Below are 15769 nucleotides of genomic sequence, written 5' to 3'. Positions count from 1 at the left end.
TTGCGCCATCAAGACGTAGAGGACGCGGCACTTTCATTTCATTAGTCACTCTGGTGTGGAGGCAAACTGGGGAGAGCAGATCGGATGAGTGAGATGGATAGGGGAGCTCTCCCAGCATGCCTCGACTGTGCTGTCAGAGGAGTGGAGATTATGCGACAGGAGAGTACACACGGTGTATGTCAACTCCTACCGCTAGTGAAGCTCTTGCAACATGTGGCATGACTGTGCCGATACAAAAGTGAGTAGCGGCGCTTATAGATTAGCTCCGCATCTTGATTTGTAAAATGGGGTGAACACATTTTGATACACGCGTATCAAATCTAAGTAAGTATCTTCACTTCCTTGCGATATAAATCAGGAAAAGCTGGGTTCTGTGATGTCTGTTGTGAAAGATAATTCGGAGTGATTAGCCAGAGCTCTGGAGAGTGGTGAGTGATCTACGACAGACGAGGGAAAACGGTCGGGGCAGACGATCGTAAAACCGTCTTAATAATTATGATCACTGTTCCTTTTGGATGCCAAGTTCGGTTGAGCCGTGGACTCTGTAGTTGTGACATCGAACGGAGTAAGCGGCAATTGGGAAGCGAGATCTGAAGCATGGATTGTTGCCTGTCTGCAAATTAGAGTAGCATCCGGTTGGTTTGTCGTAGTCATCGTACTGGCAGCGGTTTGACTTGAGTTTTACAAGACAACCGGGACACTCCTCTTCAAACTTGTTTGAATTTACATTTCACATCGCCTGTACAGTTAATAGCCGTAAAAGTTTGACCAAGGAAAATATTATTTCAATTCCATCAATAATAATATGCAGTAAATATACAATACATATATAGAGACAAACAGTATCAAACTTAAAAGTTAAATAAAAATGAACTGTAATTCCTCTTGTGGTACGTGTGCCACACCTTGAGAATCACCGTATTATATAATAAACTGCAAAATAATTGAATTATGGCGACTCAAAGAGTGCATACTTTGTTGTTTTTTGTTTTTGTTTTTTTTAACACCACGCTGTTGCACCACAAGTAACAGCCGGATTCCATCTAATTCGAAATCAATGCAATATTAAGAGGTTTATAATTCCTGTTATTATCCGAGCAGTGTTGCCAGTCTCTTGGGTGCATCCCTGGGAGAAATACACTAGCGTGCAAGCTTTTGCCGTGAAAGCCGCGAGCGCGGCGGTTCTGTAACATGTGTGTACCCGCTAAACAACACGGCGCGGGGAAAGGCTCTTAATTAGGACTCTTGAAGTTATCCGGCATCCCACATCTAATAATGAAGGCACCACGCCGTCCTATTTGCATATCTTTAGTTAGTAATGCGCGGCCGCTGGGAGAGCCTCGTGGCTGCCAGTGAAAAGAAGGACATGTCAAGTTGAGCCACTTTCCACAGGCCCTCTTCCTCTCAATTATGACTCGCGATGTATGCCAGGGACCCAAAGGTCTGTCAAACGAGGTTATGAAATCATGAGCGCGTAAGCAGCAATGTAGCAGCGTGTGTTTGCAAGTCAATTATGTCATCATAAGAAAGGCTACTTTTTGATTCAACCTAGATATTATTGCGGAACCGAAGATAAATGAATTCAGGCTGTGCGTAAGTCGGGGAAGAAAATTAGATATTTTGCACTGAGATGATACCCCGAAGACATGTAACACAAATGGTATTTGAATTTGGCCTGATAAAATGCGCAAATTATTTCGGCTTTCTCTAGCAAATGTCAAGCAAATTAAACTGTACGTAAAACTATCTCTTGTCCATGTTTGTCCATCTAAATGCAAGTTTGGCTGCGCAGGTGAGCAGAGTAAAGAAAACATGTTCACGGGAGGTTTTTATTTTCAAGCTTTAAATCATTTAAATTGCACTCCAAAGTTAAAAAGCTATTCTGGCCAGTCCCTCCCACCCACTCCAGCCCGCCCTGACAGCACTTGGTAGCTCCTTCAGCCAGAGACTGTTACACCCGCGCTGCAAGAAGGAGAGATACCGACGCTCGTTCCTACCGACTGCTGTCAGGCTGATGAATAAAAAATAACAATCATAATAATAATAATAATTAAATGATGTGAAGGAAAATTGTAAATAGTACTGCGATTTATCCATTTGTGTTCATATTGTATTTAATTGAAAGATGTTTGTTGTTGTTTTTTTTTCTCTTCTTCTTTCTACATACATTCTTGCTGCTGGAGGCTGTAAATTTCCCCATTGTGGGACAAATAAAGGATATCTTATCTTATCTTAAAGCTGTAACTTTTGACAGCCGAGATAATGAAAACTGCTTGTCACTTGTTATGAATATGGAGCATGTTAAATCTCCTGGTGCTCCTTTACGACATTGTTTGACTTGAATTGATACTATTCATTCATTCACAGCCAACCATCCTCAAAGAAGAGTTCCCCGCATTGCCGGCATTTTTAGCGCATTGTGACTTATCTCCAGAATTCTGTTCTGCAACAACAGAAGCTCCAGTTGTACCAGAAGAAAAATATGTTTTTACCCTTTTCTGTCCTTTCTTAATCAGTCGAACAACATGGGTTGGTTTCATCAATAATCGCCCCAGGCCTCATAACCCCAACTCCCCGAGAAATTTCAACGAAAGCTTGTTTTTGCTGCTCTTTGATCAGCCACCGGTGTCTCAGACAGATCGACGATTGGGGCTTGAAGGTATTCTCTAAGTGCCCTCTTGGCAGCCGTCAAACTTGCGTCATCCACAGGAGATCTTCTTGCAATTCCTTATAAATGGACTTTGTGCCCGCCGAGTTCCTGCACAGACTCCGGCGAGTCTGTTACCACGTCGACGACAATCCTTGCGCCGAATTTAAAGGGCTTGAAGGTAGCCGCTTTGATCTAAATTATATCTATTTCTCATGTTAATCCACCTTTGTGTTCCCATTTTCATTCAACAACAAACTAAAGGGAGTCTTTCAAACAAGTTTCAAACAGATTAGTATTATACCGATAAACTTTTGTTTTGACTTCAACTTTTGTGTGCCATCAACTTGGAATAGGTTCCAGCGCTCCCGCAATCCACGTGAGGAGAATATTTTTGTCAGAGTGGATGAATGGAAGTCAACCAATTATACGTATTGCATGTATAATACCGTCCTTTCCAACTGCAATGCATTATACCGAAAGTTGCCTTTCACGCCGAACATTATTATCTTTTCAAAAGGTAGATTTTTTCTCCCCCCAAGACATCTCTTTGTAATAGGAATTCATTATATTGCACAGGTGTTCCTCATGTTGTAAACATGGTATTCCTTTCCACTGCTATGCAGATGACTGCCAGATCTATGTCCCACTGAGCAAGAAAGACACCTTCTCATTAAGACCACTCCTATCCTGTCTGGAAGAAATCAAAACCTGGATGGCACAAAATTTCTTGAAGTTCAACGAAAAGAAGACAGAGGTGATATTGTTTGGCCCCAGTGGACCTTGTACATTGCATCCTGTAGACTTGGGCCCCCTATCTCCTTATCTGAAATCAACGGTCTCAAACTTGGGACTTAAACTGGACAGTGATTTCAAACTCGATCGGCAAATTGGTGCCGTTGTTAAATCCAGCTTCTTTCACCTTAGACAGCTGGCCAAAATAAAACCTTTCCTCTCACATGAACACTTTGAGACAGTAATTCATGCCTTTGTCACATCCCGGCTCGATTACTGCAACGCCCTGTACTTTGGAGTCAGCCAGTCCTCCATCAAGCGCCTTCAGCTGGTACAGAATGCCGCTGCTCGCCTCTTGACTGGTACTCGTAAGAGGGAGCATATAACTCCTACTTTGGCATCCCTTCACTGGCTCCCCATTCATTTTAGAATTATTTTTAAGATCCTCCTCTTTGTTTTCAAATCTCTGAATAATCTCGCGCCACCTTACCTCTCTGAGCTCATACGCCCCTACACCCCTGCCCGGCGCCTCAGGTCTGTGGACCAGTCTTTGCTAGACGTACCAAGAACTAAACTGAGGCTCAGAGGGGATCGAGCCTTTTCTGTTGCTGGTCCATCTCTCTGGAATGACCTCCCACTGAACATTCGGCAAGCCTCCTCGCTGCCCATCTTTAAAGCCCTCCTCAAAACTCACTTGTATTCTTTGGCGTTTGACTCAGCATGACTTAGATTTGCTATTGGTTTTACTGCTTGGTGCTTTCTACCGCCTTATTACTTATTACTTATTACTGATTCGTCTTACTGTTTATTGTATATGTTAAATCGCTCCATGTACAGCACTTTGTATGCAGTGATGGCTGTTTGAAAGTGCTCTATAAATACTGTTGACTTGACTTGACTTGTATCAGGAGAATACAGATGAAATGGAGTTGCTGATATTGATTTGTTGAGTGGTGCTTCCTTAACAACTTCGACTCAGTTCAATATAATTATAGAATACGGCTGCGGACAATTATACCCCCCGAAAAAAACAATTGCCTATCTATATTGAAAATTATGCATGCATTGTGTATCCAAGTCCCCAAGGCAATTAAAGATGCCGAGGAACATCCAGCTAACGCTCCCGATAGAATATTGAAACCGTGGCAGTAATTCGCTGCGAGCATAACACCGCGCTTCCCCAGAGAAGCATAAGGTGAACACTCCGTTCCTCGCACATTAAGGTGTTCTATCTTTATTGCCATACGTGCTGGCGAATAACTCGATAGACGGGACGGAGGGAGGGGATATAAAAAGAACAGAGGTGACTTTGACTGATACGGCCGCCCTTGTTTCTGTCTATCTGCAACACACATACAAAACGAGCCTTAAGGCTCATTTATGCGTGGACAAAAATAGATGAGTGCTCTTTAAAATGTGAACAAAAAAATGCGCTCATACTTACACGCTTGGATACTTCAAATCTGACAGCTGACAAATCAGCATTTTCCCCCAACGTCGAACAAGTACTGACAACGACCATTGGAAAAGTTTTTGGATGACCTGCTCTGTGCAGATCTGGCGGCGAACATGATGAAATGAGCCTCGTGTTATCTAGCTGCGCTAAATCAAGTCAATACTTGGCTTACTTGGGAGATTTGAAGGGATTTTAGTGTAGTGCTGTTAATTGCTTCAAAGTGGGGCTTCGCGGTGCTTGGCTATTTAGCACAGCACGAGCATTTGGAGTTTGAATCTCAACTCACGCCTTTGTTGAGTGTACTTTGTCTCAGCGGGCACGCCAACCTTCCACAGTCCATTACAATCCATCCATTCTGCCAATCCTGTTCAGGGTCGCAGGCAAGCTGGAGCCTATCCCAACTAACTTCAGGCTGATTGCAGATATACTCTGGACTGGTCGCCTGTCAATCGCAGGACACATTTATCGATGGACAATTATTCACACTGTCACTGAGTGGAAAGTGAACTTTTGCTGCTGTCTGAGTCCAAAACAATCAACTGTTTTTTTTTCTGCAAATGGAAACCGGGTGGCATTTATTTGCTCAACTGCAGATGCAGATATGTCAGGACAAGTCAAAGTGGAGTATCAAACACACCAGATGGAGAATCATCACATGCCTCCCCGTAAGATGAACACCGACACACGGCAGCGCTTCACGTCAGCCGACTAAGTAGCCGTCTTGACGGAACCAAAGATGCTCTTCGATACTGTGCTGAGTATTTGCTCACGTTAAGAATATGGTCAGTCTTCAAATGTTTTATCGAAGAGATGTTCCTGCTGGGCGGCCCGGTAGTCCAGTGGTTAGCACGTCGGCTTCACAGTGCAGAGGTACCGGATTCGATTCCAGCTCCGGCCTCCCTGTGTGGAGTTTGCATGTTCTCCCCCGGCCTGCGTGGGTTTTCTCCGGGTGCTCCGGTTTCCTCCCACATTCCAAAAACATGCGTGGCAGGCTGATTGAACACTCTAAATTGTCCCTAGGTGTGAGTGTGAGTGCGAATGGTTGTTCGTTTCTGTGTGCCCTGCGATTGGCTGGCAACCGATTCAGGGTGTCCCCCGCCTACTGCCCGAAGACAGCTGGGATAGGCTCCAGCACCCCCCACGACCCTAGTGAGGATCAAGCGGCTCGGAAGATGAATGAATGAATGTTCCTGCTGTTTCAGTTTAGCAATATTTGAGCAACAGTGTCTGTACCGTCCTCGCTTACTCATGACGTACGGCCTTAATCTGTAACTAGCTTTTTACACTGCTTGCGCTAAAATAAAAGCAAAGAAATGACAGTGGCCGCACTTGCGTGACTGTGGAGCCCGGTGAACACAGCATCATGCTCAGCTGAACTTGGGAACGACCTCCAAGCGGTGTCGGGCGTGCCTTCGGGCTACGAAGTTTCCAGTCAACGGCCGACAACTGGGTCTGCAGGTACCCGGGTCGCTGCGGCTTTAGAAGCCGCTTTGGGACCCAGTTGGAGGTCGCTCATCAACAAATATAACCACAGCATCATGCTCAGATTACTGAACATGCGGCGGAGAGGAGGCAGGAAGACTGTATGTCCTGCACATATCAGAGGAGGAACACATGCTGTCTTTATTTGTACCGCTCTACATGTCGAGGGGTGGGGCGAGCGCATGTTGGGTTTACGTGTGATGTCGTTTGTACAAGCGCATAAGAAGTTTTCTATCCGATCTTCTCTGGGGTACAAAAATGTCGTCAGAAAAAAAAAATCTGAATCGGAAGCCTCAAAAAACCACAACGGTCTACGGTCATATAACTGGTTTATCGAGAAAAAGTGCATCCAAAGGTTTGTCGAAATGCCGTGACAGTTACTGTGCGTAGCCATACTAGCTTGCAAGAGGCGGCGCCGTGACGTCATGGCTTTGTCTCCGCAATTCAACGTGGCATTTCCTACCTCAGATTCTGACAAATCGGAGTCATCCTGGCAATTTACCAAAAGGTCCGTCAAGGCTCACTGACGACGCCTGTTTTCCTGACTGTGTGAGGGGAGTCCAGTGCAGCAGCGCATAATGATTAATCTGCCACTGCATGCCAAGACGAAAGCCTGTCTGTGATGCGGGTCAGGCTTCCCACCTACTGTTAAAATAAATGAATTAATATCAGAGTCTGGATTGCACGTTCGCAGCCATCTAACCTGATGTCTTGCTGTTGGAATGAGGGCGCACGCGGCCCTGATGCGCTCGCTCGCAGCCTGCCTCGCAGTGGCTTTTTTGCGGGTGGCGGGGGAGTTTAGGAAGACCTTTTCCATGCTTAACCCAACCACACAAGACACAATTGATTGTCCTAACAGTCAACATATACCAAACTAAAAACCTTGACGACAAAACCGTGGTACGAGCAGAAACGTGGACCTTCTGAACCGTTCCACCCCCATTCGGGTCATTGTAAAATGTTTTAATTTCTATTCAGCGTTTCTTTAATTGTAAATTTCATTTATCGGTTCTAAATCGATTTATTGACATGCAAACATTTTAGCTTCCATTCAAAAAGTCTTTTATTCAAATCCAAATCAAAGTTCTTTTTTGGAGGCTGTAAACAGTGATATGCCAACCCGTCCTACATGGAGAGTGAGTCATGTTGAGCATTGTAGGTACCACACGTTGGTAGCGGTGCATACGTGTGCACCATGAATCCACAATTTGAGTGAAGTTCAACATTATTTGCCGTAGCTATAAAGCCAACAAAGGAAGACCTCACCCCAGCGTGAATGAATGAGTCCTGGTTCCTCGTTATCACCACTTATTGTTCCAGTCAGGCTGCCTTTGAAAGGGAAGGCGTGCTCTCCTTTTGGACAGCTCATTAAGATAACACACGTGAACTCCCCATCGTCGTCATTAAAGCCGAGCCTGTTTTGGGCGTCTTTGTCTCGGGCAGGGACCTGGGCCTTTGTCAGCACAACTGGAGCCAGATGGCAACACAAAAGCCGACAGTCCCGGAGTGCTTACACGAGCCCGTCTCAGAAGGCAAGAGCCATCAAAGCTCACCTTCAGCACCGATGCCGCCCCCCCCGCGACATCTACCTGGATCGAACCACGATCCACACGATGGCGAGAGGGATCGAGGGCAAGTACGGCTGCGAGTTGTCGCTGTGATCTGCTTGCTCGTTTTTACCCGCACATGATCAACCCCCTTCAACCTTTTCGCTCACGCTGAAATATTCAGCCCGGCTAGTCGTGGGATAGCCGACCCCACTCCTGGCTGCATAGAACTCTGAAACATTCATGAGGGAGGCAATAAAAAAAATTAAAAAGTCATCGCGCCCCACTCCCATCACCTTGTCGCTTATTAAAATCACATGGTATTAACTTTAGAGATGGCGGGAAAAGGCGAAAAAAATGTAATCAGACGAAAGGAGGAGTCAAATGAACGACTCTGAGATTAACAGTTGAGGGAGAACTGCTAAGGATGATGATGGACATTTACTGAAGCGTCTCAAGTTTAGTTTGCTTATTTTTAGTTGTTTGTGGACTTGGCATTGGTCCACAATGCCAATGTCCACTATGAATGAAACGACAAATAATCCATTCACAAAATAAGTAACAATTTTGAAAACCGAGTGATCGTTTAACGCGATTGCTTAACTCCAAATCGTCTCGTTTCAGCCTCTGAGCAGTATTTTTTTTTCTGTCTTCTTTCATGATGTTTTGTGTTTAATCAACCCAAGACATTCGCAAACAACTGCCCTTACTTAGTAAAACAATGACCGAACTAGAAACCGAATGTATTTCAAAAAGGGTGCAAAAGAGTGCAAATTCAATCCCTCTCATCTGATATTTCTTCATGTTATTATAAATGTTTTTCTTAATGTATACAATGTATACATCATGGATGGAAGAACTGTTGAACATTCCCTGTAATTGGCTGGTGACTATCTCCCGCTATCTGCAACCCTGAACAAGATATGTGGTAGAGAAAGTGGACGGATGGTGTTTTTTGTGGACACAAAACGAAGCAACACTCCGGAATTGACTCGTGATTTTCTTGCTGACTGCAAAGACTGAGCTAAAAGTGTCAAACTTGCTATCAACTCTTAAAAAATGTCTCTTAATTTCCCTGCTGACATTACATAACGCCTCTCATCGTTGTTTTCTTTCATTGGCCATTCCGAATAAAGTATGAAATTGATCAAGCGGCAAAACTTTAAAGCGCCTCCTGGGATGTTCCCTTCCTGTTACTGTGGAGTATTGATGGAAGGCCTGTTTTACTCTTTATTGTCCCAAATATCTACAAGTGCGGCTCGACCAACAGGCTTGAGATACACAGCCGCTCTAATCACCGTTCATTTGGTGCAACTTGAACGTAATGACTTTTACGGTGTAGCTTTTGGGGAACGTGTAATGTAAAACAGCTTGTTGGCGTCTCTAAATGAGTGCATTTGTCTCCATTCAACACGTACGGACGCACGCATGCACACGCACACACACACACTTGACAAAGAATGATGCCAACAGGCTGCTGGACTTGGTGCCAGGAGCAGGTCTCATTTTTTACGTGCATTCATGCTTCATCAGCATTCACTGGCGCCTGAGTAAACAAAGTTAACATTCACTAAGTGCTTTTGTTGGGTCGCCCTCACACCTGGCCACCCGCTCCGTCTTTTTGCGTCAATGCCCAATTTCGACATTAGCTAATTCATCTTCCTGGTTGTGTTCGACAAGCAACGTTGACCATTGCATCAATTTGCAAGATTGCACATTGATGTTAATGTGGTTTTCATCACGGGCAAATTGATAGTTGCAAAGTTTGCAATTATTGAATATTGGAGCTTTTTTGGTGGGCGAGGAACCATTTTTTGCTAATAGCGGCTATAGCTTGATGTGTGTGTGTGTGTGTGTGTGTGTGTGTGTATGTGTGTGTGTACACAAGCTTTTTGTACACAGTTATGTGACCTAGGTGAAGCTTACCAAAGCCAATAACATGAAGAAAACATTAATTCCTACCCAATACCCCCCGCCCCCATCATAAACCTACAGACAGTATTTCTGTCATGACAATAAGTGTCGGTGTGTGAGCGGGTGTGCGTTGGCTGACCTGTCTTTGACTCTTCGTCTTCTTCTAGTTCCTTGGCCTCCTCAGCTGTAGGAAAAGACAAGAGTAGCTGCTATGAGTGGAAGGTGGCGGCCGCAATGCGCATCACTTCATCAGCAGCGAGCTCAAAGGACAAGTTGTGATGAGAGCACTTGGATGACCATCAAGCTCAGCGCAATTGTGCCATGTCACGGCTTACACACGCGCACGTACGGACGCATGCAATTATGGCGATAGCCACCTCCAAAATAGAGTGTCTATCCTTCTCGCCAGTAGAGTAAACACACTTGGCTGCTGGCTATTAAAAAATAAATAAAAATGGCGGTAGAGTTGTTGAACGGCAACCGTGTGATGAGTGAGACACCTGCGCACACATTCCAGGATGCTACGTCAAGGAACTTTGGATTTGAACTGACGTTTGCGGAAACAGGCGTTTTAATGGCCTTTTTAAAAATATTTAGTGATCACGCACAAATGAATTGTAAAACAACCACATAATTACTGTTATTTATTTCTAAAATTGTGTCCACGAGCAAAAGATTCTTCACGTCATTTAAATAAGCCCCATCCCCTACAGCGTCGTTGGGCAAGGATCCAGTCACTTTCGAGTGACACGTTGCTGTCTTTTCGAGGGAAGTTGCAATCCTCCCCACACACGTTGAGCTCTGCTTCCAGCGGAAGCAAGCAGCCAGCCATAGCGCACATTTGTTGACGATATGCAGCCTACTGTTAGATGGCTGACCCCGAAAAAGGGGCGAATTTCATCAAGAATAGTGTGTGTAAAGTGTATTTCAAGGGCTGAATGATAAACTGCTGCCTCCATGAGTGAAAATAATTTTGGGGTTGATTTTTCTCCCCGTTTCATACTCAGGGCTAGTATTTGTTTCCAGTAATTACCATAATGGATTGTCTTGGGATCACTCCCCCCACCCAAAAAAAAATTGGTTGTGTGGACACAAATGGTGCAAAGCCACCAGCTCTGCTGTCATGAGATCCACACAGAGTGGAGGAGACATTTAAATAAAGGTCAGCCGGTGTCTGTAACGGGGCCCACAGGTTTAGAAATAAATATCAACTTGACTTAGTAGGGAAAGAGTAAATAGCTCCATAGAACATATAGAATCAAATGAAATGGAAAGAGAGAAATATATCATGCACTGCCTCCCGCTAGCAAAGGGCTCTTGGGGGCTGCGTGGCCCCCATTTTGTTGGGCGGGAAGGAGCTGGACGCACTGAAAGCAGGATTGATTATCTGGTTAGCCACCTTATTGAAATGTAAAGGCGTATACACTGTTCCCTTCCAGCTGCACTTTGGTGTTTGAAGTGCAGGGCCGCGCCGCCTAATTCACATACGATACACGCTCTGATAGAATGACACAGTGTGAGAACGGATGCGAGGAGGGAGGATTATAAAAGTGATCGCGTGTACCTCGTGAACGCGTCGGCCTAATTGTGCTTGTCTTATCTTTAAATGGCATTCCCGGGGCCAAGCCGGATTGCAGTCGACTCGTTGCTCACCACGTGTTGGTAGTGCACGTGGAAGGGGGTCAGTAAAAGGAAAAAAACAAAAAAGTGTGCAAATAAGTCATTTATCGTCGCTGCCTTCCCTGTCATAATGCATGTGGGCCTTCACAGTGCGTATCACAACCGGACCAAGCAGGTTGGGCGATTGCAGTCAGCTCAAATTCTGCAGTGGCATTCTACTTTTTTTTCTCCATTCCTCACAGCCTTTTTTCCGCTGTTCCTTATTAATGCATGTAAGAAGAATGGCATTTTAATCGTATAATTGATTGCTTATGCGTGGAATTAATTGTTGGTCCAACACAAACTGAGGCAACATGGGGTATAAAACTGAATTCACTCAAATAGTTTTCCGTCTAAAGAACAAAGGCAGGGGGAAAAAAAGAACATGAAATCACCTACGGAAAAATGAAATATATCAGGGCAGCATTATTCTGCTCAGTCCAACAATGGAAACGGGTATTCACAACACTCAGGGTGATTCTTCCACCCCATTGAATAGTCATCTAGGCTCAATATACAGTAGACGTGTGGAAAGTCACGACCCACGTAGAGAAATACGTTTTTAAATGCCAAGTTTGCTGATTATAAACTAGGTAACGGGTTAATTTAGCTCAGCATGTCAGAAAGGTTCTTGCTCACCTGCAACCTGAGTGAGGAGAAGTGGTGAAGAAAATGAATGGATGGACGAGGAAAAAGAAGAGCTGTTGGCATGCGCTGTCATCTGCCATTTTGCGGTTATTTTATTCTACTAGAATCACACTTGAGTAACCTGTGTGTAGGTTTTTTTTTTACTAAGACTTTTTATTTGTGTCATATATTCAGTAACAGTATTAACTCACCTCTGGTCAGTTAACAGTAATTCATAATCGAAAAAGCCCCCCCCCCCCCCCCCCATAAAAAAAAAGAAAATATACCCATTTTAGTCAACCTACGAGGATGACACATCAGGTTGGTGGTGAGCCATCATTCATGAGAATAGGAGAATGTCCAGCGGTATCGAAAGGCCTTCTTACCTTCTCTCCTGGCCTCCTCGCAGCTCTCCTTGATCTTCCTGCGGCAGACGGCGGCCAGCGCCACGAGCAGGACCAGCAGGCACACAGCGAGGCCGATGGTCACCCACAACGCCACAGGGGGGAAGGAGATGTTCTGGCCTGAAGCGGGGAAACGGAGTGGTGGGAATTCAAGGGGAGGGTACAGTAGAGAGGAGAAAGAACTGATTCGTCTATTTCAATTAAAATGTTTTTTTAACAAAAAATGTTGATCATGTAAAGCCTTTTTTTTAATTGCAGTCAAATGTCAAAATTTGACCAAAACAGCATGTGAGGGGTTTAGAGGTGTCAAACTCAAGGCCCGGGGGCCAGATCTGGCCCGCCACATCATTTTATGTAGTCCGCGAAAGCAAATCAACCAGGTCAACTTCCATGACGCATGCTAAAATCTGGACCAAATTTCAAATTGTCATATGTAATAAATCATCGTGTTGAGCTACTGCAAACATTTTCTTGTTTTACATTATTACAGAAACTTGAACAAGAGTGGAACAAACTACTCTCCTTGACTTTTGATTTTAAAATTATTTATCTATTCATTGTGTACTGTATATGTAAAAATACATGGGGGTGATTAAACACTTATACAGTTCCACAGTTATAATGGCCCTCCGAGGTAAACTGTGACTACAGTGTGGCCCATGACAAAAATTAATTTGACACCCCTGGTTTAGAGTATGCTTCTCTTCATGGGATCAAATGACATTACTGATTAGTGGTAATGATCATTTACCGGTTTTAACATCCAAAACAGAATTTCCAAAGACAACAGAGTCAAGCTTTTGGTCTTTTTGAGAACGGATGGATGGTAAGAACCTCTTCAAAATTCCTTTTGAGTCATTCCATCGAGTCCAGATGGCCGATTGCTGTTTTTTTTTTCGCTCAAACAACATTGGCACAGCATTAGGCAAGCTGGAGATGTCTATTGCCTTCTGCCGTGGAGGTTCTGGTGAAGGGCATTTTTTGGTGCATTATCGCCGACAGGGATCAGGACACAAACACGATTATGCATATTAACACATAAATTGTGTTTTTAATTAATGCTTTTTCGACACATCTCTCTTGTAAAATCACATAAAAATGAGTTACAGTGTCTCAGCAAAGGGCAAACTGATGAGTAGAAGCAAAAAAAAAAGGGGCGGGGTGGTCAGCAGAAAAAAACTATATCAGAGACAGACAAATTTCCCCTGAGTATTCAAACTGAACAGAGGGAGAAGAAAAGAAAACAGACGAGCCAGTGAATGGCTATGAGCCTGGCGGTAGCACAAACAGGTCTCCTTCAGAGAATACCCGCTCTGGCCAGATAATAACAGAGAGGGGGAGAAAAAAAACACAACAAAACATAAAAAAAAAAAAAAAAAACAATCTCTGGCTTTGGAAAGAGGAAGTGATGAAGCATCTGCAAAGACTTGGCATGGAATCTCAAGGCAGCCAGTCAAGGCTTTATACAGTGAAGCCAAGATGGAGGGCAAACAGAGGGGATCCTTCCCGGAGATGAGACTCTGTCAGAGGCGCTCTATCTGACAACAGGAAACAATTGTTCCTGTTTGTCTCTCGCAAGAGGTAATGAAAGGGTAACACAGTTGACCAGAAAGGATCGACCGTACCCTAGAGTATACACCGGTAGTAATATAAACAGCGCAATATTTGAGCATTGTAAAAATTGTACACTTGAGATTGAAACTCAAAACTGGTGAATTACATGACTAATTTGAATCACTTCTTAGAGGTTGACGGTGAGCTGAAGCCCATTCCCAGCCAACATTGGTTGAGAGGTTGGGATACACTTGTGAATCGACGCCAGCCAGTCAGTCAAACAAACATTTACGTCTTGGGAATTTGATAGGAAGCTGGAGTACATAGAAAAACCAACTCAGCACAATGCAAAGCCAGAACAGGGATTTGAACTCCAACACGAACAACACAACCACTTGGTCGCCGTAACAACCAAACCATAAAGCAGCCGTAACCGCAGTCATTTGTTACCATATCACATGACCAGACTTTGATGGCGTCAAAGTATTTTTGTCCACTCTTGATTTCGTAAGCAATGTTTCACACTCTCATTCTTTGCTGCTGTTAATATCGTGACGACTACGATATTGTGGCCATTTTAATATCGCGGTATTGCCATTATCGTTCCATCTCTTGACCATATAACCCCTCAGAAGGGTCATCCCCTCAATAAACTACAATTTATATTTGACCACCGTGTTGTTGCTGCAAAGTGAACGAAAGGTGCTCAGGTCACCGGTGTCGTCTTGATGAAACAGTGTGTCAGTCAGCAAGGAGTGATGTCAAGGTTTAATGTCCACCTATCCCCTCATTCTTTGCTATTTCATGAATGACTGCCTGAGAGCCTCATTATATCTCCAAAGAAACATGTATGAATGCAAGAGGTATATATTCAGAGGTACTGTATATATATTCAAGCTGGAATTGTATGGCTGGCATGCACGCACACACACGCACACACACGCGCGCGTCTTCTTTCTTTTGCTCAAGAGCCAAGAAGATCCTGTGCTCTTCGGATTCTGTCGTCTTTCTCATTCCCTTTTATTTTCACACTTTGCCGGCCACATTCTCCCTCCCTCAAGGCGGACTGATAAAGACAAATGCCACAGTCGGCATCATTGCCACGCCAGGGCCCAAAGGGCTGCAGGATCATATTTTTCTTCTTCTCGAGTTTGATGATGTGATTCTGTTTTCTTCAGAAATAGATTTGTCTCTAATGGCTTTGTTTACCTAGCCTCTATTCCCTTCTGTGCTAGGGAATGGATGGAGTGCCTCGGACATTACCTGCCACTGCAGCTTTTATATGGACTTGCACCAAACAAGCTTCCCTTTATAGTTGTAGATACGTAAATAGTTTGAATGTCTGAGGCGGGGAAAGTATATCAATTCCATCTTTACCATCTGTCTGTGTAATTTCATGACAGCTTCATAAAGTCCTGCATAAATTTGGATATGCGGGAAGAAAAATGTTGCTGTGGAGCAAAAGGGTAGGAAAGGAGTAGTCCCACTCATATTTGCACCAATGGACAACCGACACTGCCTGCACAGATGTGAGGAAAGCAAACCATTAGACAGATCATCAGTGAATGTAAGGCAAAACACAGTGGAATTAACCTTCAGGATGCTAAGTGAGATTTAGTCTCAGCATATGCATCGCTCTCAAAGTTCTTTTGCTTCTTAATAGGCATATTTTTCTTCTGTAAGAAGAAACAAACAAAACTCATGTTCTGAATTGTTGCTACTTGATCCCTGCAGCGCGCCAGTT

General features: G+C 44.1%; 1 protein-coding gene across 3 annotated transcripts in view; it reads right to left on the bottom strand.

The window, feature by feature from the left end:
* Positions 1-15769, bottom strand: part of cd276 (CD276 molecule) — a 74402-nt gene that overhangs the window by 14886 nt on the left and 43747 nt on the right. For all 3 annotated transcript variants that reach the window (XM_052062928.1, XM_052062929.1, XM_052062930.1), the window contains exons 5-6: positions 12454-12591; positions 9921-9965 (exon numbers count right to left, since the gene is read on the bottom strand). In XM_052062928.1, the coding sequence (XP_051918888.1) occupies positions 9921-9965; positions 12454-12591 (183 nt within the window). The remainder of the gene's footprint in view (positions 1-9920; positions 9966-12453; positions 12592-15769) is intronic.

Source organism: Hippocampus zosterae, chromosome 4, assembly GCF_025434085.1.
Source record: "Hippocampus zosterae strain Florida chromosome 4, ASM2543408v3, whole genome shotgun sequence".
In the NCBI taxonomy this organism is placed as follows: domain Eukaryota; kingdom Metazoa; phylum Chordata; class Actinopteri; order Syngnathiformes; family Syngnathidae; genus Hippocampus; species Hippocampus zosterae.
The sequence above is the reverse complement of the archived record's forward strand: the minus strand, read 5'-3'. Positions and strand labels throughout refer to the sequence as shown.